Raw genomic sequence first — 22,692 nt, 5'->3', positions numbered from 1 at the left:
GGCTTGGAGCAGCGGAGGAGGATTGGCACGAGTTGGTGATTGTTCGTGGCCATCTCCCGGTGATTGTGAGGGGTCTTGTACCTTCCCCGGCGGAGAGCCGAAAGGTAACTTTAGTGGATTGCTCGTGTCATTGAGTTACCTCACTTGTGGGTAGGTTCTTGTGGTGTCCTAGTGAGGACGAGGTTCGTGCTACACCTCTTAGCCACCGAACCACCAAGTGTTGGTCGACACAACGGGGACGTAGCGTGCCGGCAAGCACGTGAACCTCGGGAGAAAAATCGTGTGTCTCCATTGTGATTGTTCATTGGATTTCTCCCGGTGATTGGACTTCATATTATTGATTGGTTCATCCCCTCTACGCGGCGGTATAAAGTTCAAACCATCTCTTTTATATTCCCGCAAACTAGAGTAGCTTGCTTACTTGTATAGAAACTTTAGGTAGCTTTCTAGTGTAAGTAGTGACATAGCTCTTATGTGTCTAGTGATTTTATCAACTAGAATTGTTGGATAGGTGGCTTACAAACACCCCATTAGAGCTAGAGCAAAAAGCTTCGCCTTGTTATTTACTAAGCTCTTGCTCTAGTGAGTTTGTAGAATTTTTAAATAGGCTATTCACCCCCCTCTAGCCATATTAGGACCTTTCACAAGGCTCAGCGGCGCTTGGAAGACTCGGCCACTCGGGTCTTGTTTAGTTCGCAAAAGTTTTTGGCTTTGACTATTATAGTATTTTCATCTGTATTTGATAATTATTGTCTAATTATGGACTAACTAGGCTCAAAAGATTTGTCTCACGAATTACAAGCATACTGTGCAACTAATTTTTGTTTTCGAATATATTTAATATTTCGCTGATTTATTGTGAGAGAAAAAACATTGTTAAGTGACCGAAAAAGTACGGCTTATAAGATAAGCGAACGGAACCTAACTAGACTAAAAAAAGACCGCTGCGGAAGACTAGGGGCAAAAAAAAAGCTAAAAAAAACACTGCTGCCGTTTGATTTCGACTTGAACGGTGGATGGCTCTGACTGTAGTGAGCAGTCGCTGCCCCCGACTGCAGAGGATCTCGTTCCGTCTCCTCCACATGGAAACCAACCCCAATTATTTGCGGAAGCACGAAGCACGTGTGTGAAAGTGAAAGTGCAGTAGAGCAAAGCAAAGCCCGGGGCCCTGAGCCCTGATCCACTCGGGCCCATTCTGCTAGCCCACCACCGTGAATACGCGTCCGCTGCGGCGTTGACGTACTTGTGGTCGTCTACAGACCCGACTACATTAACCAACGCGTATCGGCGGTGGCAAACCCTCTCGCTTCCCACTCCGCTCGGCCACCAGCTTTGACCGCCTCCTCCCCTCCCCTCCGCTCCTGCTCCTCCCCACCCCACTCCCCCGCAGGAGCGGCGGCGGCGGCGGCGGCGAGGTTGTATCCCGCATCGGCGAGCGGCACCGGCGGCAAAGGCAAGATGTTCGGGCGCGCGCCGAAGAAGAGCGACAACACCAAGTACTACGAGATCCTCGGGGTGCCCAAGTCGGCGTCCCAGGACGACCTCAAGAAGGCCTACCGCAAGGCCGCTATCAAGAACCACCCCGACAAGGGCGGTGACCCCGAGAAGGTCCGGACCACCCCCCGATCCCCCTCTCCCCTCTTGCGATCTGGCCTTGATCCGGTCTGGCGTGCGTGATCCGTTGCGGTAGATCGAGGTTCATGGGTAGCCTTTGCGTTTGGTAGATTTACCTTTAGGAAGGGTTGCGTGTTGGTCTTGATGTTTAGGTTCGAGGTTCCTCGGTCCTGTTTCCACGATCTGATCGTTTGATAGATTCGTTGATGCTTCTATAGCTGGTTGAGCTGCGATTGATAGTTCGTGTTGCATGCCCTAGGTTTGTGGTGGGCGATCCGCGGTCATGTTGTGTACCGTGATTGCGACCTTAGTTGTGGGGGGATTCGAGATAACCATCTCCATCTGCTCGCTGTTCTCAGGATCCTAAGTAGGTGAAAGAAAACAGCTTTTTAGCTTGCATGCCTAGGCACGGTTGTGAAAGAAAAAGAAAAAAAATAGCTTGCATGCTGTTTCAGGTGTTATGATTCACTTCACACGTATATTGGCTAGTTTTTTCTTTTTGTTGACAGGCAGCTCTGCTGCTGGTTCAGGTTTAAACATTGTAGTTGGTACTTCCATCGGATTTTTTGAGCAGTGCCTGCATTGTTCATTTTGTGCTGGAGGTTGCTCGTGTGGAAACTAACTATTGCATAGTAGATTTGTTTTATTAGGTGAACGCTGTCAGATGAGGCTTGAGGGCCTGTGTGCCAAGAGTTATAGGGGTTCAAGGTGTGGTTAAATGGTTACAAAGTAACAAAGATCCATGCTGTTTATAATTGTAATTAATTTCTCCCAAGCTTTGTTACTCTAATGGGTGTTATATTGCCATGGAAAGCTTATCGTTCTCATCACCTGGATGTTTCAACAACATATCTGTGGTCATCAGGAAGATGTTCAATATCTGTTTACTTTACCCTTGGATACAATGTGTAATGTCTTGGAAAATAAGTTCACTCAGCTGTTAGCAGACAACAGTGGTGTAATGTTTTCAGTATCCTACTTTATCATGTGGGATGAGACATGGCTGAAACCCCTGTTGATAGTATCATGTAGGGAGGTTAATCCTTGTCCTAGCAGTCATGGTTGAAATCTTTGCAGATGTTGATGTCACATGGAATGACAGATAATAGTATGCAGTGGTCCAGCTGGTTTGTCGTCCAATGAATATTTGATTGCTCTTCGGATGTGCCTGTGCTTTATATCTCTGTTATGTAGCCTATGTTATTTCTTATCTTGTTAAGGTTACAAGGTTTGCCTATTTTGTATAATCACCTAGAGATCATTGGCTTATTTTTTTTGCGTTGTATATTAAAACCTTTTGTGTTTTATAGCTGTTACATATGCATTTGCATAACATTGTTTGTGTGATTTCTTATATCTTGTAAAGCTTACAAGGTTTGCCTGTTTGGTATAATCACCTAGAAATCATTGGCATTAAATTTTCTTTCTGTTGTATATTAAAACTCTTTGCATTTTATAGCCGTGACATGCATTTCCATAACATTATTTGCGTGATTTCTAATCTTGTAAAGCAGACAAGGTTTACCTGTTTGGTATAATCACCTGGAGATCATTAGTTTTTTTTTTTTGTGTGTGTTGTATACACTAAGTTTTTGTGTGCCAGTAATATTGTTTTTGCACGCTATACGATTTTTCCATTTTACTTGAAGTGAGAGATGTAAACATATCTGTTCCCTTCCTCAACTGATTCAGTATGTCTGCTAAATTTCTATTTTGATCCATGATTGTTAGGCCCTGTTCAGTTTGGAAATTTTTTTGAATTTCGACACTGTAGCACTTTCGTTTTTATTTGACAAACATTGTCCAATCATGGAGTAACTAGGCTTAAAAGATTCGTCTCGCGATTTACAGATGAACTGTGCAATTAGTTTTTGTTTTTATGTATATTTAATGCACCATGCATGTGCCGCAAGATTCGATGTGATGGGGAATCTTGTAATTTTTTGGGAACTAAACAAGGCCTTAGAGTAAAAGCTTTGTTTTTAATTCATTTCAGTTCAAGGAGCTCGCACAAGCCTATGAGGTTCTGAGCGACCCAGAGAAACGTGAGATTTATGATCAGTATGGTGAAGATGCCCTTAAGGAAGGAATGGGTGGTGGAGGAGCCCATGTTGATCCATTTGACATCTTCTCATCATTTTTTGGACCCTCTTTTGGAGGTATTCCCTGGTGCTACCATATCCATCTTTGACTCCTTTTTTTTTGTTTTTTTGTTATGCTCCTTTATCAATGTGATAACTGGCTTTTATATGACATCTTCACAGGAGGTGGTGGAAGCAGCAGGGGAAGAAGGCAAAGGAGGGGAGAAGATGTAGTCCACCCACTTAAAGTTTCTCTGGAAGATCTTTACAATGGCACCTCAAAGAAGCTCTCTCTTTCGCGCAATGTCATCTGCTCTAAGTGCAAGGGGTTAGTTCTGTTTGCCCACCCCAAATAATCGAATAAGTTTTCCAAAACCTTCGGTTGAGCTTGCTTTCTTCTTTTTTCAGCAAGGGCTCGAAGTCTGGTGCATCAATGAGGTGCCCTGGTTGCCAGGGCTCAGGCATGAAAGTCACAATCCGCCAGCTGGGGCCTTCCATGATACAGCAGATGCAGCAGCCTTGCAACGAGTGCAAGGGGACTGGAGAGAGCATCAACGAGAAGGACCGCTGCCCAGGGTGCAAGGGTGAGAAGGTTGTTCAAGAGAAGAAGGTTCTTGAGGTTCATGTTGAGAAGGGGATGCAACACAACCAGAAGATCACCTTCCCTGGTGAAGCTGATGAAGCGGTATGCTTGCTTAAGCATCAGTGTGATAAGATCTAGAGGTTGCTTTTTTATGATTTCAAAATTTTTATTGATATGTTATGTTACTTGCAGCCTGATACTGTCACTGGAGACATTGTATTCGTCCTCCAGCAGAAGGATCACTCCAAGTTCAAAAGAAAGGGTGAAGATCTCTTTTATGAGCACACCTTGTCTCTGACTGAAGCTCTCTGTGGGTTCCAATTTGTTCTTACACATCTGGACAACAGGCAGCTTCTCATCAAATCAAACCCTGGTGAAGTTGTTAAACCTGGTAAGCCCTTTCTCTTGTAGATAGACTTCAGTTGTCACTTTGCTTCTGCAGGTGTATTTGTTGCTAATCTTTGTCTGATAAATTTGAGCAGACCAATTCAAGGCGATAAACGACGAGGGGATGCCAATTTACCAGAGGCCTTTCATGAAGGGGAAGCTCTACATTCATTTCACAGTGGAGTTCCCTGACTCACTGGCACCAGAGCAGTGCAAGGCTCTCGAGGCAGTACTTCCACCAAGGTCTTCATCCAAGCTGACGGACATGGAGATAGATGAATGCGAGGAGACAACTATGCATGACGTGAACAACATCGAGGAAGAGATGCGCAGGAAGCAAGCTCATGCTGCCCAGGAGGCATACGAGGAGGACGACGAGATGCCCGGCGGAGCCCAAAGAGTGCAGTGCGCGCAACAGTAAGCAGGCGTATCATCATGGCAATTGGCAGGGTTGCGCTTCAAGTGCTAGAGTGGTCTCTGGTTTTGCTGTCGCTGAGATGCGAAATAGGAAGCTGATTCTACCCCTGCAAGCAGGGAATGTATCCTTTTTGCTGCAACTGAAAAAAAAAAAAATTGCTACCTACGCATGGCTGGCTACCTTTCTTTTAACTTTTGTTTGTGAGATTTGCTAGAGTGATGGTTTCATCAATATATAGGTGGACTTAAATGTTTGTGGAATGCTACTGTATAACGCACATATGGGTGCACTGTCTGTTGCATCGCCGTCTGAATGACATCGCCGTTTGCACATCGGCACATTTTTTTTAAATATAACGCATAATCGCTTGCTAATCAGCAACGCTGGAATGGTCTGATTAATGATGCCTGGCAATACATACATATACATATCATAATGTACTGTTGACTGTCAAGAAACAATAGTCGTTGCGGATGAATTGAGGAAGGAAATGGTGTGAGCAGGCAGGCTAGCGTGGTTGGATGGTGACATGGAATTTCATGCCGAGTTTGCAGTAGTTGCCGACGCTGCACACGTAGTAGCGCATGCCTTTGTAGTCGAGCGGGACGACGGCCGGCGGGACGCGGAAGTTGCTGTAGGGGTCGTCGGCTGTGCAGTCCTCGTACTCCCTCCTCGACACCTGCACAACGTCGTAGAACCCTATCGGGAACCTGAACACTGAATGGTGGTGGTGGCGGTCAGTAGAGGGCGCTGTTGTTCGGCAGGCAAAGCGGGGGGGGGGGGGGGGCTCACCGAGGTTGTCGCCGGCGTAGAACGTGGTGTTGTAGGACCAGGCGAGGTACTGGCCGTCGCGCAGCGGGATGGACCACATGGAGCCCCCGACGACGTGGTCTGTCGCGGCCGTCGGCGGCGGTAGGAGGAGGACGACGACGACGGTCAGGAGCGTGGCCATGGTCGCTGCGCCGAGCGTCCCCATCCTGGACGACTGGACGGCGACTGCTGTTGGGCGCGACTGCGATGGGGCGCCAAGTAAAAGTGAAACCGTAGTCTAGTCAGGTTGCTTTGGAGCGGTTACTAGCAAGTAGCAATTGACAACCGCTGCTGATCCGTGCGACCGTGCCAGTGATTTCCTGCGGTTTGTTCTGTACCAGTACTGTATGCTATTCTGTGACTCTGACAAGGTGACACTGACTGACTGTCCCGTGCAAGCTGCCTGCGGCTGTGGCCGTCGTTGTCGCAGGAGATGCAGAGGAAAAGTACGGTGCAGTTCAGTCGCAAGATCGCCTGGAAGATGTCCCGACGGAACGGACTGATCACTCGATACGGACAAGCACGGAATTTCTCAAGGTTTCGCGGCGAAGTAGTGAGGAGCCCAACGACCGCACGAAACGCCGGCAGGTGCAGCGCATTCTAGACAAGAAACCGAAAGGGAAGGAAGGTTTTCTTGCTGCACTGCTGCCGGCACTGCCGTGTGGAGGTGAAGAAGCAAAAGCAAAAGAAAAGCGCGGCGATGGAAATGGAAAGGCCCTCCGAATTACCCAGGTTTTGACGTAAATACAATTGCGCGCCGCAAGAAAAGGAGGAAGAAGCTTTCTGAAACTTTCTACGAACAACACCACCCATCGCTCTCACTCGCCTTGTTCTTCTCCCTTGTGAAACGAGCTAGCTATATACCACCACCAGCAGCAGCAAGAACGCCGAGCGTACTGCGGGCATGAGCCTCGACGCCGCCTCCGCGATCGCGGTCGCGGCGGCGGTGGCCCTCGCGGTGGTCATCGTGGTCATCGTTGTCGCCTGCGGCGGACGGACACCGGGCCGTCGTCCAGGCGGCGGCGGCGGCGCCGCGGCGGTGCACGACGTCGAGCGCGCGCTCGGGGACGCCGCCACGCTCGTGACGTACGAGCAGGCGCGGGCGGCGGCCGGAAAGAAGAGCGGCGGCGGGAGCGCGGCGGACGAGGAGGAGGCCCCGCGCTGCGCGCTCTGCCTGTCGGAGTTCGCCAGCAGCGACAGCAAGGCGGGGGGCGAGCTCGAGCTCGTGCGGGTGGTCTCGGCGTGCGGCCACTTCTTCCACGCGGAGTGCGGCGTCGACGGCTGGCTCAGGGCGCGCGGGACGTGCCCGCTCTGCCGAGCTGAGGTGTGGACGACGACACTGCCGCGGCCGCCGCGCCCGGAGTGCCCGCCGCGATCCGGCGGCGACACAGTGCGCTCGCGTTAGCGTGTCAATGTGCTACGAATTTCATCCACTTATTCCGTTGGTGATTAGTGAGCAGTAGGATTTTACAGAGGATTCTTTGGCACATTATTTCAGAGGCAAAAGCTTCTTTTTCTTTCTCTCTCAAATCTTGTGTGACGATTTGGTGAGACAACAAAAATTGTAGTACTACGCAATCCTGAAAGATCAGAAATTATGCTGCATCCGGTTTATAAAACTGGAAGGTATGGTTTTGGAGATGGGCTAATGCCACAAATTGCACCGGTTACAGATTTAACAGTCACCTTGATTAGTCCCGACAGTTCATTGCACCCAGAAATGCTTATGTTTATAGATAAGCTTTCAACCTTCAATCAAATATTTATATTTAGGGATGGAGTGAGTACAACAAACATATCACACAAATCACTACACAACCAATGCATATACAGGGGACAGGACAAATTGCTAGAAAATATTGGTTACAGGGTCTGAAGGAGCATACCATGTGGAGCTCTAAATGGGCCACCAAACTTGCATGAAGAGGCCAGCAGGTTCTTGAACCACAGCACTGAGTTCTTTGGGTATCTCTTGAGATTGTTGTTGTAGTCCACAAAGTACAACCCGAATCTCGACGTGTATCCAGCGGTCCACTCCCAGTTGTCGAGAAGAGACCACACAAAATACCCTCTAACATCGCAGCCATCCTCCCTGCATTGTCAGTGGTGAGCAGACTTTTTTCTTTGTATCGATCTGGTGACTGTAAATAAATGAGTAGTACACTACCTGATGGAGGCAGCTAGATTTGTCAGGTACTCATTGTGGTAGCTTATCCTCTTGTCATCCTTGACTGCATCCTTCAGGGAGATGAAGGGACTGTTGCTATCGTCCATTCCTAAATCAACAGGGAAATTTCCATTAGTTTCTTGTTTTCTGTAGTAATGATTGTTAGAATGGCGTAAATTTTAATGAGATTACAAGTTAAATTGTCTGAAGCGATAACAATTTTATTTTGTCTCGCTAGAGACGTCTGTACTTGCCATTTTCTGTTATATACACAGGTGGAGTGTTGTATCTGTCCTTGACATAGTTCATTAGGCTCCTCATGCTGCCAGGTACAATGTACAGCCATATCGAGTTAGCCTGCATGGAGGACAGACAGGGTGGTGAATTTGCAGGTCACATGTAAGTTCAGAGAAAGAAAAGCAGTGCTGCAGCCTAAAATTCTCAGTCTCCTTGTACTTCAGTGCCACTTTGAGAAAATGCTGTCATATCTAGTCATGTTCTCTAATATTCCTTTGCATTCCAAAAGATTCGCCGAAAGCCAGAACTTACCCTATCCCCAATTGGCTTCCCATTTCTGAAGGCTGAAAAAAAAACGTGAAAGCCATTAGTATGTCAGCAAGAACCATTCATGCAATCTTTCAGTAGAGGGAGACAAAAAATTAGATTTTGTTTCTTCAACTCTTAATTTCATCTTGTCTGAACAAAAGCTGATGCCAACAACTTACGGAGGCTAATAGTTCCTGTGTCTGCTAAGGTGTTATTTAGCAGTGTCCCAACGACACTGGACTCATCATCCTGGACATAGAACGTGGTGTAGTGATTAATCCCCATGAAGTCCAGCGACCCCTTCACAAGAGCAGCCTCTTCAGCTGTGAACTTGGGCAGCCTCTTTCCGACCCTCGATCTCATTATCTCCGGGTAGTCACCAAAGAAGAAAGGATCCGCAAACCTTTAATTTCAGATCAATCAATCGTCTTAGCAAATAACTTTCACCACAAGCATATAGAAGTCTGAATTTAAGAGCTATATTATATACAGCTTAGATTTGGGAATTTATGAGCAGAATAATGCATGTGTTGATGAACCTTACCATCCTAGCTGGAATTCCTGTGCCCTCTTCGTCGCTTCAACATCTGCCGTGGAGTTTGACATCGGCTCATACCAGATGACATCAAAAGATATGCCCAGCTGTCCGTTCTGTGTTGCCTGCATACAAATTGGATCTCAACACTAAGTCCAAAGCTTGATTTCACACTATTCCACTTTGTTACAGTCAGTGTACTGCAGAGACTAGAACATATGTATACACTGTCGATATATGCTTTTTTTGTGTGTACTGATAGCTTTAAATTTCAAATGAAAAAAAAAACAGATACTTCAGACCTTGTACTTGTTCATATAAATGTCTGCAACTGTGGCATGAGCCAGTATGATATTGTGAGCAACAATGTAGGGTTCAGTGCCTGAGTTGCCTTCCTTGCAGTAGAGATGGAGGATCAACGAGCAGCGCCCTGGTGCCTGCAGTCCAGAGTCGTAGCCCTGAACTGTAACAGTGTGTGGCTCGTTGAAGGTTATCCAGTGCTTCACCCTGTCTCCGAACGCCTTGAAACACGTCTCAGCGTACACCGCATAATCGTTGCTGCATTATATACATATATAACAATTTGATTATGAGTGGCTAATCATGATAGACACAACACCACTGAAGCTGCAAAGCTTCACTCAAATCTAGCTATGGAGTGTGTGTGACAGTGACTCACATTATCTGCCTATCAAGCCACCCAGTGTACTTGTCTTCCAGGGCCTGGGGAAGGTCCCAGTGATACAGTGTTACGTAGGGTTCTATGCCTGCAAGAATATTTCACCTTGTCAATAATTCTGGAGTTAATTTGTATTAAGTGGTTACTTTGATAAAGCCAAAAATTCAGTCTTGTAACTCCAATTTGTAGATCTTTATTTTTAAGTGTGGCGATGTTCTATGTTCACCTTTTGCAAGCAACGCATTGATCAGGTTGTTATAGTGGTCAATTCCTGCCTGATTAACCTCGCCAGTGCCATCTGAGGAAAAATATTAGGATATCACTGTCAGTGTGCATAGAACTGCTTATATAGTATAGTTTGGCAAAGCCTGAAACACATACTTGGGAAAATCCTAGGCCATGCAATTGAAAATCTGTATGCATCCATTCCCATGTCTGACATGAGTTGAATATCCTCCTGAATTAGTATATATATCAAGAAAAAATTTAGATCAAACGAGATATAAATTCTCTACAATAAAGGTTGAGTGCTAGATAATAGTTTTCACCTCAAAACGGTTGTATTGATCGACTGCCACATCAGCATTGCTAAAGTCAATGATCTTTCCTGCACAAGGGCAAAGAAGTAATTGCCTTACAATGTTGAATAACAGGATTATAAATCTCCCAGCTATAAAAGAGCGTAGTGCAAATTGTTTTCCTGTCTACTGTGTCATCCACATCAAGTCTCTATAGGCTTCATGAAAGATAGTTTATATTGATGCTAGTAGTATTACTAGCCTGCTACTGGCTAAAACTTTTTTCATGTCCCAAACTCATTCATACCAAATTCATAGAAACATCTAAAGTATATGCCATGCACATTTCAATGGATTGGAAATTATGTAGTGGCACGAGTGCCTAACAGATTAGAAAGTTGTCAGCTAAATATTCATTTCCAGTAAACTGGATGCTTTGCATCATTTAAACTGAATCCTCATCCAATTAAGAGCCCTGAAGTATGAACAACAGCATGTTGTTGGTGGTGATCTGTAAACTGTAACCGTTAAAACTTGTGAGCCGTTTGGGGCAAAAATAAATATATTTTACAGGTGGGGATCGCCTCCCCCCGTTGACCCTCAAAAAAAAATATCATATATATATATATATATATATATATATATATAAACTAGGGTTAAACAGAGACTTGAAGTTACCAAATGTGTGAGCAAATTTGTCCCAAATAGCAGGTCCTCTTCCATCATCCTGGACTGCTCCCTCATACTGTAGAAATAGAAATAGAATAAAAAAACTGATGTAAATGTCAAACCTGTACACAGAGATCCATCTCACATGCGTTTTACGTCTATCACTAGCATTTTTATACGGCAGGAGAGCACATGACCTTAAGGGCATATTTTACTTTCCCCCTAGGTTTGACCTTGGCTTGGTTGTACCTGTCAATACTTTGCTCAAGGCATTGTTTGAAGTACGAGGAATTTTGTCTCCACAGTGAGAATCTATGGCTTGAACTTCACTGATTGGACGATTGCAATGATGGTGCGTGTGTCATGTCCTTTTTGGAGACATTATTTCTGGAGTGCTTTTATCGGAATATTAATAAAGGACTACGTTTTGTGTAGTAGGTTGCTGCGACATGATAGATTTTGTCATATTTTTTTCTTTTATTGTCTTATATTGTGTACACTCTAGCAGTGTAGAAGGCCGAGAGTGATCTTCATGTTATTTATTTTGGATGTAATTGACTGAGAGGTCAATAAAACTTCCTTTATGGGGAAAAAGTTTGTGACTTAAGTGTAACAGATCGATGGCGAGTCCCCATCTAATATGTGGTTAGTTTATGTTTCTTTATACTGATTTGAACACATAGAATGAGTTAAGTGACGCATTCAGGTAAAGCGTATAGTTTTATCTTTCCATCATATGAAGCTTATAGTTTTAGATATAATGCAACAGAATTATGATACTATCTATCATATTCATACATGCATGGAGATATTATAGGAGTAACTATTGATCAAAACAAATTTCTAAATAATTTTTCAAATCTTAATACACCTTATAAGAAGAAACGGAATGGAGTATTATCTACAGATCTCCCTTAGGCCGCTCTATATAGTGTTCCATACTTACCAGAAAAGGAGAGGCACAAGAATAGTAAAAAGAAAGAGCTATCGAGCCTATAGAGAAACAGTATCAACATGTCATGCACCGTCTCATCTTTTTCGCGCATACACATGAGTCAGTACAATCTCGACACCTTGCATGCAGAGGACACAAGATTTTTCTTCTTTCTTATTTTGGAACAAACGACTATTAGTCATATTTTATCTGAACTAATAAAAATTCACGTTCGATCTATCACTGATGCTACAAAACCGATAAATAAAACCCTCTTAAGGAATTGAAATCATCTCTAGGACCACACCTATGCATGGACGAAGCTGTATGTGAAAGAATCTAAGGACGACCAAACCTGATACGCAGAAGTAGCAGTGCCGAAAACAAATCCCTTAGGAAAGCTGTTCCTCGTCAGATTTTCACTGCTGCTTTGCGCTCTGCATCCTTGTGGTGGTATGATCAGCAGAACAAGAAGGAGCACTACTAGGACGTTGCATTGCCCTTCCTGCTTCATCATCTCCATGAGTGTGTGTGTGTGTGTGAGAGAGAGAGAGAGAGAGAGAGAGAGAGAGAGAGAGAGAGAGAGAGAGAGCTTTTCTGTAGCTAGCTAGCGTGCAAGGAACAAACAATGGTGAGGTCTGAGGAGAATGCGTTATGCGTGGACAGTACTTGTAGAGAGAGAGAGAGAGAGAGAGAGAGAGAGAGGAAGAAGGGGAAGGCTAGTTCCTGTTGGCGCTGTTGCTTTTGAATGAGAGAAGTATGGCGCATGTAATGTGATTGGTTACGATGGAGATGCAAATTGGGAGCAGACCAGCAAAAGACCAAAAGTGTGAAGGGATTTGGTCTCGTTCCTCTCGTCCTTATCCCATCCGAAACGTACCCACATTGTGCTATGTGACGATTTCAATGAATGGGTAAATTAGGGCTTCCCCAACGTAACACGGTGCCATGCTGCACCGTGTCCACCTATGCGTCTAGTTCCAGATTATCAAAAGGTGTGATCTCTTAGTGTTTTTCTCACCTGACACATTACTGAAGCAAACATTGGAGAGCGCGTTGGGTGGGAAAAGTACTCCTTGAAAGGGTAGGAAAGCTAAAACAAAGCTGCTCCACCATTCTTTTCAGCTTATGTTCAAACAGAGCGATGGAACTCCAATAACTGATTGCCTTAATTTTCTTCTTGCATACGTGGAGTTGAAGTTTACTCCAGGGCTATGCGTCGCTGCTGCCGTTTAAAGCTAGTAGCCTCATAAGTACGGAGTAATATGTAATAGATACACAGTCAGTGTGTATGCAATCGATGGGTGAATTGCTGAATGGCACAACCGTGTGACATTGTTTCCCCTTTAGTTAAGGACTTGTTTAGTTTCCCATCCAAAATTTTTTCATCCATCCCATCGAATCTTTGGACACATGCATGGAACATTAAATGTACATAAAAAAATAAACTAATTATACAGTTTGGTTGAAAATCGCGAGACGAATCTTTTAAGCCTGGTTACTCCATGATTAGCCTTAAGTGCTACAGTAACTCATATGTACTAATGATAGATTAATTATGCTTAATAGATTTGTCTTGCAGTTTTTTGACGAGCTATGTAATTTGTTTTCTTATTAGTTTCTAAAACCCTCTCCCGACATCCTTCAAACACATCCGATGTGACACCTAAAAAATTTTCGTCTTCAATCTAAACAGGGCCTAACTCAATCCGGCCTGACTTCGGATATTCCAATGGATGCATTATTTATTTAATTATTTTTATGAATGTTATGCGAGATATGATTTCTTAACATTTGAACGAAGGCATGTGTGTTGCACTTGCAGTAAGCCAAAGTAACTACGATAGCTTAAATGCTCCAAATCTCTGCAAATACGAAGTGTAATGGAGACCCAAGAAAGGTGCTGCTACAGTTTTTCAAGAGTTTTGGAGGCTGTCGATGTTCATATACTCCTGATTTGGTCCCACCTGACCTCATTCCCCAGGCGCTGGTTGCCAGCGGCCAGAGTGAAGCATGCGTCCGATAGAGATTTCTACTGTACCTGCTAGCGCGCGGCGCCGCGGTGCACGACGTCGAGCGCACGCTCGGGGTCGGGGACGGGGAAGCCACGCTCATGACGTACGAGCAGGCGCGTGGCCGCGTTGTTTGAGAGGCGAGACAACCCCTTTCTGTTTTGTTTTTCCTCTCAAAAAACTTTTCGCGTCGGCTCGTGTGCTCCTTGTTGGATTATGGGCTTTGCCTTTTGGCAACGGCCCGCAGCAAACAATATTCTTTCTCAAAAAAAAAGAAAAAAAAATCACCCTGTGTTGCTGGCCGCTGTTGTGTTTTTGTCCTTTTTGTTTTTGACCATGCTAACTGGCGTTGGCCTACGTTGCTGCCCCAGCGCCCGTTTGTTTGTGACCTGACCTCCGGCTTAGGCCTTGTTTAGTTCCGAAAAGTGAAAAGTTTTCGGTACTGTAGTACTTTCGTTTATTTGTGACAAATATTATCTAATTATGGACTAACTAGGATCAAAAGATTCGTCTCGTGATTTACAGCTAAACTGTGTAATTAGTTTTTATTTTCGTCTATATTTAATGTTTCATGCATGTGCCACAAGATTCGATGTGACGGAGAATCTTGAAAACTTTTTGGTTTTCAGGGTGAACTAAACAAGGCCTTAGGCTTTGTTTAGGCCTTGTTTAGTTCCCCAAAAATTTTGCAAAATTTTTCAGATTCCCCGTCACATCGAATCTTTAGACGTATGCATGGAGTATTAAATATAGATAAAAATAAAAATTAATTGCACAGTTTAGTCAAAATTGACGAGACGAATCTTTTGAGCCTAGTTAGTCCATGATTGAACAATATTTGTCAAATACAAACGAAATTGTTACAGTGCTCATTTTGCCAAAAATTTTGAAACTAAACAAGGCCTTAGTTCCCGAGGAATTTTGGTTTTTGCTACTGTAGTATTTTCGTTCGTATTCACAAACATTATTTAATTATGGAATAACTAGGGTTTAAAAGATTTGTCTCGCAAATTACAGGCAAAGTGTGTAATTAGTTTTTATTTTTGTTTATATTTAATGCTCCATGTATACGCGAAGAAAGAGTTTTTGGATTCTGACACTGTAACATTTTCATTTTTATTTGATAAACATTGTTCAATTATGGAGTAACTAGGTTTAAAGGATTCGTTTCGTAATTTACAGTTAAACTGTGCAATTAGTTTTTATTTTTATCTATATTTAATACTCCATACATGTGCCGTAAAATTCGATGTAACAGAAAATTTTGAAAAGTTTTTAATTTTTTGAGGTGAACTAAACAAGGTATAATTTTTCCAAGAAATCAAAGCTCCAAGGACCGCTGGCTGCTGCCGAGGGCCGAGGCTCATCATCGCTCGCTCGTCCCTCCTGACGACTTTGCCTAGGCCTCAAAAATTTTCTTTTCGCCCTATCATATCAAAATTTTAAATATATGTATAAAATATCAAATATAGATAAAAAAATTAATTATATAGTTTATATGTAATCTATGAAATAATTTTGAAACCTAATTAATCCATAATTAAATACTAATTATTAAATAAAATAAAAAAACTACTACAATAGCTAAATCTAAAAAAAAATCACAAACTAAACAATGGAACTAGAGATCCTGTCAGCAGGATCAACACAGGTAGGCTGGTTAACTGGCCAGTGAAGCATGGACGGACGGACAATTATTATTTTTTTTTTGACAACACGGATGGATAATTGTTGACCTACTGCTACTTTTAGTCAGGTTCCATAGACCATTTTTATGGCTGATGCTGATATTGATTTGTTGTGAGAGAAAAAAATTATTCTAATTAAGTGACTAGGAACAAATCCATACACTAGGTTTGCTCTTGAAATAGCCAGGAAATTTTTCTAGTGACTCCGTGCAAATGCAAATCCATTGCATTGTGCCTGCACCGAAAGAAAAGGGCAATTCATTTTTTTACGAGAGAATGGAGAATTAATCTGTAAATGTGGCATCTTGGATCATCGTGATCACTCGTTTTGAAAACAAAAACCACTACCAGTACAGTTTTTTCTTCCCGTGGAAAAAGAGAGCTATGATAATCACTCAGAAATAGTATCACGTTTCCGAGCAGGGTTCAAAATTTCAGCGAAAATTCGCTGAAATTTCACGAATTTCGGTGGTGGGTGAAACAAAAATCTGAAATTTCATTATATACTAATACATGTGTTATATAACTTTAGAGTCATATTTTCTATTGTTTATATTGCATATTCTTCTATTTAATAGATGGGTAATCATAAATCATACTGATACTTGTTTAGATCTATTTTTTTTAAAAAAACATATTTCATGTGCTAGTCTCTAAAAAGAATTCACGAAATTCGGTAATTTCGGTGGTGGCCAAAATTTTTGCAATACCGAAATTAAAAACCTTGTTTCCGAGTAGCAATTTGCTGAATACGTACACATGAGTGCATGAGCAGCATAATTCTGGTTCTCTTCCTGTGAGGACGACCTTGCACTCCTGCACTGTAATGCATCGTCCGCTTTCACCCCTGCCCATCTCTCTGTGCTTGAGCAAATGGGAAATGCCTTGTTTAGTTCCGAAAACTTTTTGGTTATTGGAACTGTAGCATTTTTGTTTTTATTTGATAAAAATTGTCTAATCATGAAGTATCTCGCGATTTACAGGTAAACTATGCAATTAGTTTTTATTTTCATCTATATTTAGTGCTTTATACATGTGCCGAAAGATTTGATGCGACGGAAAATCTTGAAAAGTTTTTGGTTTTTGGGTATAGACCAGCTGCTCCTGGCCTCCTGGTAACCGCGGATCACACCAAATCCAAATGCTCTCGCCACTGCCGATCCATCAAAGTGTTTTTTTTTTCATCAGTTCAGCAGCTCCATGGACCAGTGCTGGCCACGTAGGCAACTGGTTGGCAGTACAGTTGACCACGAGATGACGTAATGTTAAATGGGCAGGAGAGACCTTAAACAACGACCAATCTGATGAACACAGATTCGCCGTTCTGATTTCTCCAAAGTTCATTCAAAGCGGCAACAACTCATTTCACAAATTTAAGGCAACCTTTGTACGGCTCTAAGTCCGTGGCTTCGTGGTGGCAAGACTCAAGAGCGGTCAGAAGGACAGGGGTTGTTCACGCGGTTGCAGCATAACCAGACGCGTATTATTTTCTGATGACAGCGGTGGACTAAATCCAAGTTGGACAGTACTTGAAGTTGCCAATTCGTACAAAAACATTTTGTTTGATGAGGGTCATGCATGAGACGAATTGACAGAGAAGGAAGCTCACACAAGCTTCTCGGCAAATGCAAACGCTACGATACCCTGCAAGCGGCACGGTGATGCGAGAGCTAATCCTTCCGTCTCAAAATAGATGATATTATGAGGTACGTGTCGATCAAATTTTCTTAACTCTGATTAAATTTATAGAGTATACGTGCAATATTTATATCTCCAAATAAGTTTATTATGAAAGCACATTCAATTATCTATCTAATAATACTAATTATATATTATAAATATTAATATTTTTTAATACATAATCGGTCAAAGTTTAAAAAAAGTTAACTTCTCGGAAAGTGAGAATGATATCTATTTTGGGACGGAGGGAGTACGCATCACTGCGGCAGCGCTACCACAGTTGTCTTTGGCTAGCTCCATTTATTCTACCAAGTTGAATTGGTTAGCTCCTTCTGGACTCTAGAGTTGTTCATTTGCTTGCTGTTCTTGTTCCATTCAGTGGATGGATCTGTATCTAGCCAACACACCATCTTATCTTAATATTACTAATTGAATATTATAAGATTAATCCTCAGAAGAAATGCTTGTTCTTTTTTTTGACATTAGGTAGGGGAAAAAAATCAACCATAGATTTAGCAGGCTCGGTGATCATGAGACCTATTTTATTTTTAATGACCTACCTTTGTTGTTCCCTTGTAAATATACTTACACTACTATTTCTTGCACCCTCTATCCCTAAAAGTCATTCTAGTTTGTTCCAAGTGAAATCATCCTATGTTCAACCAAGATTATATAGAAGAGTATCGATATTTATGAATCAAGCAGACATCCCATCAAAATTTAAATAGTTTGATTCAGGGTCGAAAGGAATAAAAAAAATTACTAGAGCACGAGTACCGTATACAAATAAATAAAGAGTGTCTTCCAAACAGACTAACAGAGTTAGGAATTTCAAACGATTTTTGGTTGTACTGGTGACCTCTGGTAACAGATTTGGTACAGCTTCCTTTCCCTACATTTTAGTCAAAATTTCATAAAAGTTCCAAAAACTTCGATAAAAAAAATGTTTGGTGATCTTCGGTCCTACCGGTCCTCTCAGTGGTGGAGCCAGGAATTTGTGACTGGGTATGCCAAATGTACAAAAATTTGAAGCAAAAATGTCATAACAAAATTCAAAATAGTAACCAAAGTGCAAAAATACATTCTTCAAAAAAAAAATCATAACATGGCAACAATTTTGGGCTTCTGCAGTTTAGTTCCTTCATGAGCTTCGAAATTGGGCTCCCCACATCACATAGCCATCACCAGAAACCAGATTGTATAAGACATGTATTATGAATGTGTATACTTATTAATTTTTTTTTCTCCAAATCTTGGGTATGCCTTGGCATACAGGGCATACCCCTGGCTCCGCCACTGGGTCCTCTTGCGACAGATTGGCCCAACCCCGCTGCCAAACCATTATAGCTTGTCCTTGATGACAAAACAAAACAGAGCTCGGACCTGAAACTGAAATACTACTAGATTAGTACATGAATCATCTATTATTGTCTCTTCATTTGGCAGACGCGGGGTCTGACTTGAATGAATTATTATCACTAGATTATTAAGACTTTAAAACACTCGTGCGCAGATCATGTATACCCAATGAGGAGAATGTGAGCACGGGACGGGGCGCGGCGAACGAACCCGATCGAATAGGATACGATATTCAGAGCTCAAGCCTCCAGGCCACTAATCGACCAGGCTATTGGAATGGCAAGGAACAACTCCACCTAATCCGCGTCTCGTTGGCAAGTGGCAACGACGAACGCCCTATTGCTTTCCTACTGGGCGCCTCATGTGGTCCAGCCAAACCAAAAGAAAAGAAAATGTCTCAGGAGTAGTAGCGATCTAGTATAACCGCTCTAGTACACTTTTTAGCACATACTAGTCGTTTAGATTAAAAAAAACTTTTGAATTTTGACATTATAGTATTTTCGTTTTTCCTGACAAATAATGTTTAATCATGAAGTAACTAGGTTTAAAAAATTGTCTCGTAATTTACCGGAAAACTGTGTAATTAGTTTTTTTTATCTACATTTAATGCTGCCGCAAGATTCGATGTGACGGGGAATCTTGAAAATTTTTTAGTTTTTGAGTCAACCACCGGTGGTTTTGGCAATTACTAATAGTACTTTTTAGGGAAAAAAAACCTTAAGGTCTTGTTTGGATGTTGTCGGATTCATCTCAATTCATATGGGTTGGAGTGGATTAGGGTGGAATTTAGTTCAAGTTCCACTCCAACCCACCCCAACACATATGGATTGATGCGAATCCGACTACATCCAAACAAGGCGCAGAAACGAAACCAAACATGCCCAAATAGTGTTGGCCATGCAGCCCGTGGCCTGTTGGCCCGGCCTGGGCACGGCACGGCCCGACAACTACCGGGCCCGGCCCGGCACGGCCCGAGGCACCAGGCCGTGCCTGGGCCGCCACCGTGGCCCGTGGCACGGCTCAGGCACGGCCCGGCGGCCCGGTAAAAAATATAGCTTTTTAATTCTAAAAAAAGAAAATGTAGGTATATTGGCCCATCCATTCATCCTGAGTGGCATGTTAAGAAATGTAGCCTGCTAATTTCAAATAAAAAAGAAAATATAGGCATGCTACTAGCCTAGCACGACCTTGGCCCGGTGGCCCGCCGTGCCTTCGGGCCGGCCCGACGGCCCGCGGGCCGTGCCTTGGGCCATACCCCCGGCACGAGGCACGGTGATGGCACGGCCCGGCCGGCACGACGGCACGACGCGGCTCGGGGCAGGCACGGCACGCCGGGCGGGGCCGACACGGCCTGATGGCCATCTATATGCCCAAACATGCGGGTGTAATTTCCGAGGAAATCCGAGTCCGCTGAATGACTCGGCCGATACGCAGGCGTGGTTTACTTCGTCAAATTTTTTTGATTTTAACTATTTTAGTATTTTCGTTTATATTTAATAATTATTATTTAATTATAGACTAACTAAATTTAAAAAATTTATTTCGTAAATTACAGACAAACTATATAATTAATTTTTATTTATATTTATATTTAATGCTCTATATGTATGTTCAAAGATTCAATGTAAAGTAGAATCTTACAAATTTTTACAGTGGGACTGGAACGGCCGGCGATCTCGTCGGCACAAGTCGTCGCGGTCGCGGTCTGGCGTCCGCCGTAGCCGCGTGCCACTGGGTCGCCGACCAAGCTTTGCTAGCGGCCAAACGTTACGCCCCTGTCACTCTCACCAGAGCTCTCCTCTTCTAGACTGAGCGTTCTAGAGACCAAACAATCGGGTCCTCGGTGGCAAGAGACGGCAACAAAAGCCCTCTTTTGGTCCCTCGGAAAGTTTTAAAGTAACACAATTGTGTGCCTACCAACTACTATCTCAGCTCGAGGAATGATGGATGAAGACAGCAGGAAATCCTCTGAGACTTTCTACGAACAACCCCCATCTCTCTCTCTCTATCTCTTTCTGTGACGACAACTGAGGCTTAAATAAACACTTGTCAATGAGCTGATGCTTATATATATATATATATATATATATATATAGCACTAGTACTGGTAGCATAAGCAGCTGTGCAGCAACGACCAAGAAAGACAACCGCTCGCCGTCGTCGCACTCTCACCGCCCACCGGCACCGCGCAGCAGCAACCAGGCAACCAGCATGACCCCCGACACGGCCTTCGTGCTGGAGATGGCCGCCGTGGTCTGCCTGGTGGTGCTCATCGTCGCCATCGTCGCCGCCGCGGCGGGCGCCTGTGAGCCTGTTGCCGCCGCGGTGCACGACGTCGAGCAGGCGCTCGGCCCCGCCACGCTCATGACGTACGACCAGGCGAGGACGAAGGCGGCCAGCACCGGCACCGGCGGCAACGGCGAGAAAGGGAGCGCGTCGGCGCCGGCGCCGTCGTCGGCGGAGGAGGAGGCGCCGTGGTGCGCCATCTGCCTGTCGGAGTACGCCAAGGGCGACGAGCTGGTGCGGGTGCTGCCGGCGTGCGGCCACTTCTTCCACGCCGACTGCCGCATCGACTGGTGGCTCCGGCACCGCGGGACGTGCCCGATCTGCCGCGGCGGGCTGCGGCCGCTGCCGCTGCCAACGAGGCCGGGGTGTCCGCCCATGCCGCCGCGAGTGGCCGGCGCCGCGATCGGCCGCGGCAGGGGGTGAATCAGCTCAGCTATCGCGCGCATTGTTGATTCTTGGTTAGTTGTTAGGAGTTTGCAGAGGAGACAGACAGAGGTGAAAATGGTGCAAAGGATAATTTTGTTACGGTAAATCTATGTAGAGAGAGGCCTTTACTTTAAAACAAATCACTGTAAGCATTTTTCTCAAAAAAAAAAAAACATATAGGCCCTTCTGCTACCAAAATTTTTTACATTTTGATGCTGTCTACCGTTGTTTTGGATGGCAGTGGCCAATGATAGACTATTCACGAGGCAAAGGGTTCGTTTGGTTGGTGTGAGCCAAATTTTGTCCATTGACTAGCGTTTTATCTAGGATCAGCAAACTGTAGCTAAACCAGGGAAATTTTGGCTGCGCATCTGCAGGAAGCAGCAAAGTGATGCTGATTCCAGGACCGTCGATTCGGGCACGGTGTCCGCACCCTATTGTGCCTTGGCCGCACAAGCTGAGGTTGTGCGCTCTTCGAATTTTTTGGAACTACGAAGTTTGAAACATTAATGATATATCTAATTTTAAAATTGTTTTCACGATTGTATTCTTTATGGTTTTGACTTCAAAACAAGATCTCACATGGGCACATGGCTATGATTCAATGAAAAAATAACATCTAGGCATACACAAAGTTGTGTTAGGCCTTGACATGAATTTTGGCTTTTAGTCACCATCCAAATCTCTCCAATATAATCAAATTTGGGTCATGCCCTAATTTAGCTATGGCCAAATATGGCTTGCCCCAAAATGGCCAAAGCAGTTTACTAAATTACTACTACTGCTGCTGCTACTGCTGCTACTACTACTACTGAACTGTGGAGGAAAAATGCGCAGCTCTTTTTTAGAAAAAAAAACTGCAGTTGTAAAACTGACATCATGACCACTCCTTTGAAATTTGGCCGTACAGTACGCATGGAGAAAATTTTACTACTCCGTACTAGTAGTTGACTGTGATGATAGATTGGACCGAGCTTTTCCTCTGTAAACAACGACTAATCAGCTGAACATTGGCTCGTCGTCTGCGTGTGGACTGGACCATTTCTTGTTTTTATTACGACTTCCTTGGAAGCTGCTAGAAGCCGATACGCAGATGCGAGGGTTGAGATTTTTCAAATTAACCAAGTCGTCGCTCTATACATTTTTCAAATGACTAGTTTGTTTTGAACGATGAAGGCACAAGTCTCCTGCAGTAGTTTGCGTGTGGAGTTGACCAGTTCTAGTTATGATTTTCTTATGACTCCTTGAAAGCCACAGTCGATGTGTACCCACTACCCACCATTACAGGCTGCGTGCTAGC

At 43.9% G+C, this 22,692-nt stretch overlaps 5 protein-coding genes across 5 annotated transcripts; 3 read left to right on the top strand and 2 right to left on the bottom strand.

Moving 5' to 3' along the window:
• Positions 1,289-5,434, top strand: LOC8062202 (dnaJ protein homolog). The gene is made up of 6 exons (XM_002466702.2): positions 1,289-1,608; positions 3,611-3,773; positions 3,879-4,023; positions 4,104-4,380; positions 4,471-4,669; positions 4,761-5,434. The coding sequence occupies exons 1-6, from the start codon at positions 1,459-1,461 to the stop codon at positions 5,084-5,086; spliced, it is 1,260 nt and encodes a 419-aa protein (XP_002466747.1). The 5' UTR covers positions 1,289-1,458; the 3' UTR covers positions 5,087-5,434.
• LOC8057233 (umecyanin) lies at positions 5,449-6,134 on the bottom strand. The gene is made up of 2 exons (XM_002464119.2): positions 5,876-6,134; positions 5,449-5,800 (listed from the first exon to the last, which is right to left on the bottom strand). Exons 1-2 carry the CDS (start codon positions 6,057-6,059, stop codon positions 5,592-5,594), a joined length of 393 nt encoding a protein of 130 aa, XP_002464164.1. The 5' UTR covers positions 6,060-6,134; the 3' UTR covers positions 5,449-5,591.
• Positions 6,752-7,524, top strand: LOC8062201 (E3 ubiquitin-protein ligase EL5). Its single transcript, XM_002466701.2, has one exon. It carries the CDS (start codon positions 6,798-6,800, stop codon positions 7,296-7,298), a length of 501 nt encoding a protein of 166 aa, XP_002466746.1. The 5' UTR covers positions 6,752-6,797; the 3' UTR covers positions 7,299-7,524.
• LOC8057232 (beta-glucosidase 34) lies at positions 7,623-12,677 on the bottom strand. Its single transcript, XM_021459642.1, has 13 exons — positions 12,297-12,677; positions 11,017-11,083; positions 10,369-10,427; positions 10,202-10,277; positions 10,047-10,118; positions 9,821-9,908; positions 9,444-9,699; positions 9,151-9,266; positions 8,786-9,009; positions 8,610-8,641; positions 8,315-8,417; positions 8,061-8,169; positions 7,623-7,985 (listed from the first exon to the last, which is right to left on the bottom strand). Exons 1-13 carry the CDS (start codon positions 12,462-12,464, stop codon positions 7,757-7,759), a joined length of 1,599 nt encoding a protein of 532 aa, XP_021315317.1. The 5' UTR covers positions 12,465-12,677; the 3' UTR covers positions 7,623-7,756.
• On the top strand, positions 20,802-21,663 carry LOC8062200 (RING-H2 finger protein ATL64). Its single transcript, XM_002466700.2, has one exon. It carries the CDS (start codon positions 20,892-20,894, stop codon positions 21,387-21,389), a length of 498 nt encoding a protein of 165 aa, XP_002466745.1. The 5' UTR covers positions 20,802-20,891; the 3' UTR covers positions 21,390-21,663.

The sequence above is a fragment of the Sorghum bicolor genome, chromosome 1, assembly GCF_000003195.3.
Source record: "Sorghum bicolor cultivar BTx623 chromosome 1, Sorghum_bicolor_NCBIv3, whole genome shotgun sequence".
NCBI classification, from domain to species: Eukaryota; Viridiplantae; Streptophyta; class Magnoliopsida; order Poales; family Poaceae; genus Sorghum; species Sorghum bicolor.
Note: the sequence above shows the minus strand (reverse complement) of the source record. Positions and strands in the feature narration are given on the sequence as shown.

Excerpts from the sequence above, each read along its gene's own strand:
- LOC8062202 (XM_002466702.2), top strand. The coding sequence starts at position 1,459 with ATGTTCGGGCGCGCGCCGAAGAAGAGCGACAACACCAAGTACTACGAG. Across the intron at positions 1,609-3,610 it reads AGGGCGGTGACCCCGAGAAG|TTCAAGGAGCTCGCACAAGC; the intron begins GTCCGGACCACC and ends AATTCATTTCAG. Across the intron at positions 4,381-4,470 it reads CTGGTGAAGCTGATGAAGCG|CCTGATACTGTCACTGGAGA; the intron begins GTATGCTTGCTT and ends TGTTACTTGCAG.
- LOC8057233 (XM_002464119.2), bottom strand. The coding sequence starts at position 6,059 with ATGGGGACGCTCGGCGCAGCGACCATGGCCACGCTCCTGACCGTCGTC. Across the intron at positions 5,801-5,875 it reads CTACGCCGGCGACAACCTCG|TGTTCAGGTTCCCGATAGGG; the intron begins GTGAGCCCCCCC and ends ACCACCATTCAG.
- LOC8062201 (XM_002466701.2), top strand. The coding sequence starts at position 6,798 with ATGAGCCTCGACGCCGCCTCCGCGATCGCGGTCGCGGCGGCGGTGGCC.
- LOC8057232 (XM_021459642.1), bottom strand. The coding sequence starts at position 12,464 with ATGGAGATGATGAAGCAGGAAGGGCAATGCAACGTCCTAGTAGTGCTC. Across the intron at positions 8,642-8,785 it reads CACAGGAACTATTAGCCTCC|CCTTCAGAAATGGGAAGCCA; the intron begins GTAAGTTGTTGG and ends TTTTTTTTTCAG. Across the intron at positions 8,418-8,609 it reads GGAAGCCAATTGGGGATAGG|GCTAACTCGATATGGCTGTA; the intron begins GTAAGTTCTGGC and ends TCCTCCATGCAG.
- LOC8062200 (XM_002466700.2), top strand. The coding sequence starts at position 20,892 with ATGACCCCCGACACGGCCTTCGTGCTGGAGATGGCCGCCGTGGTCTGC.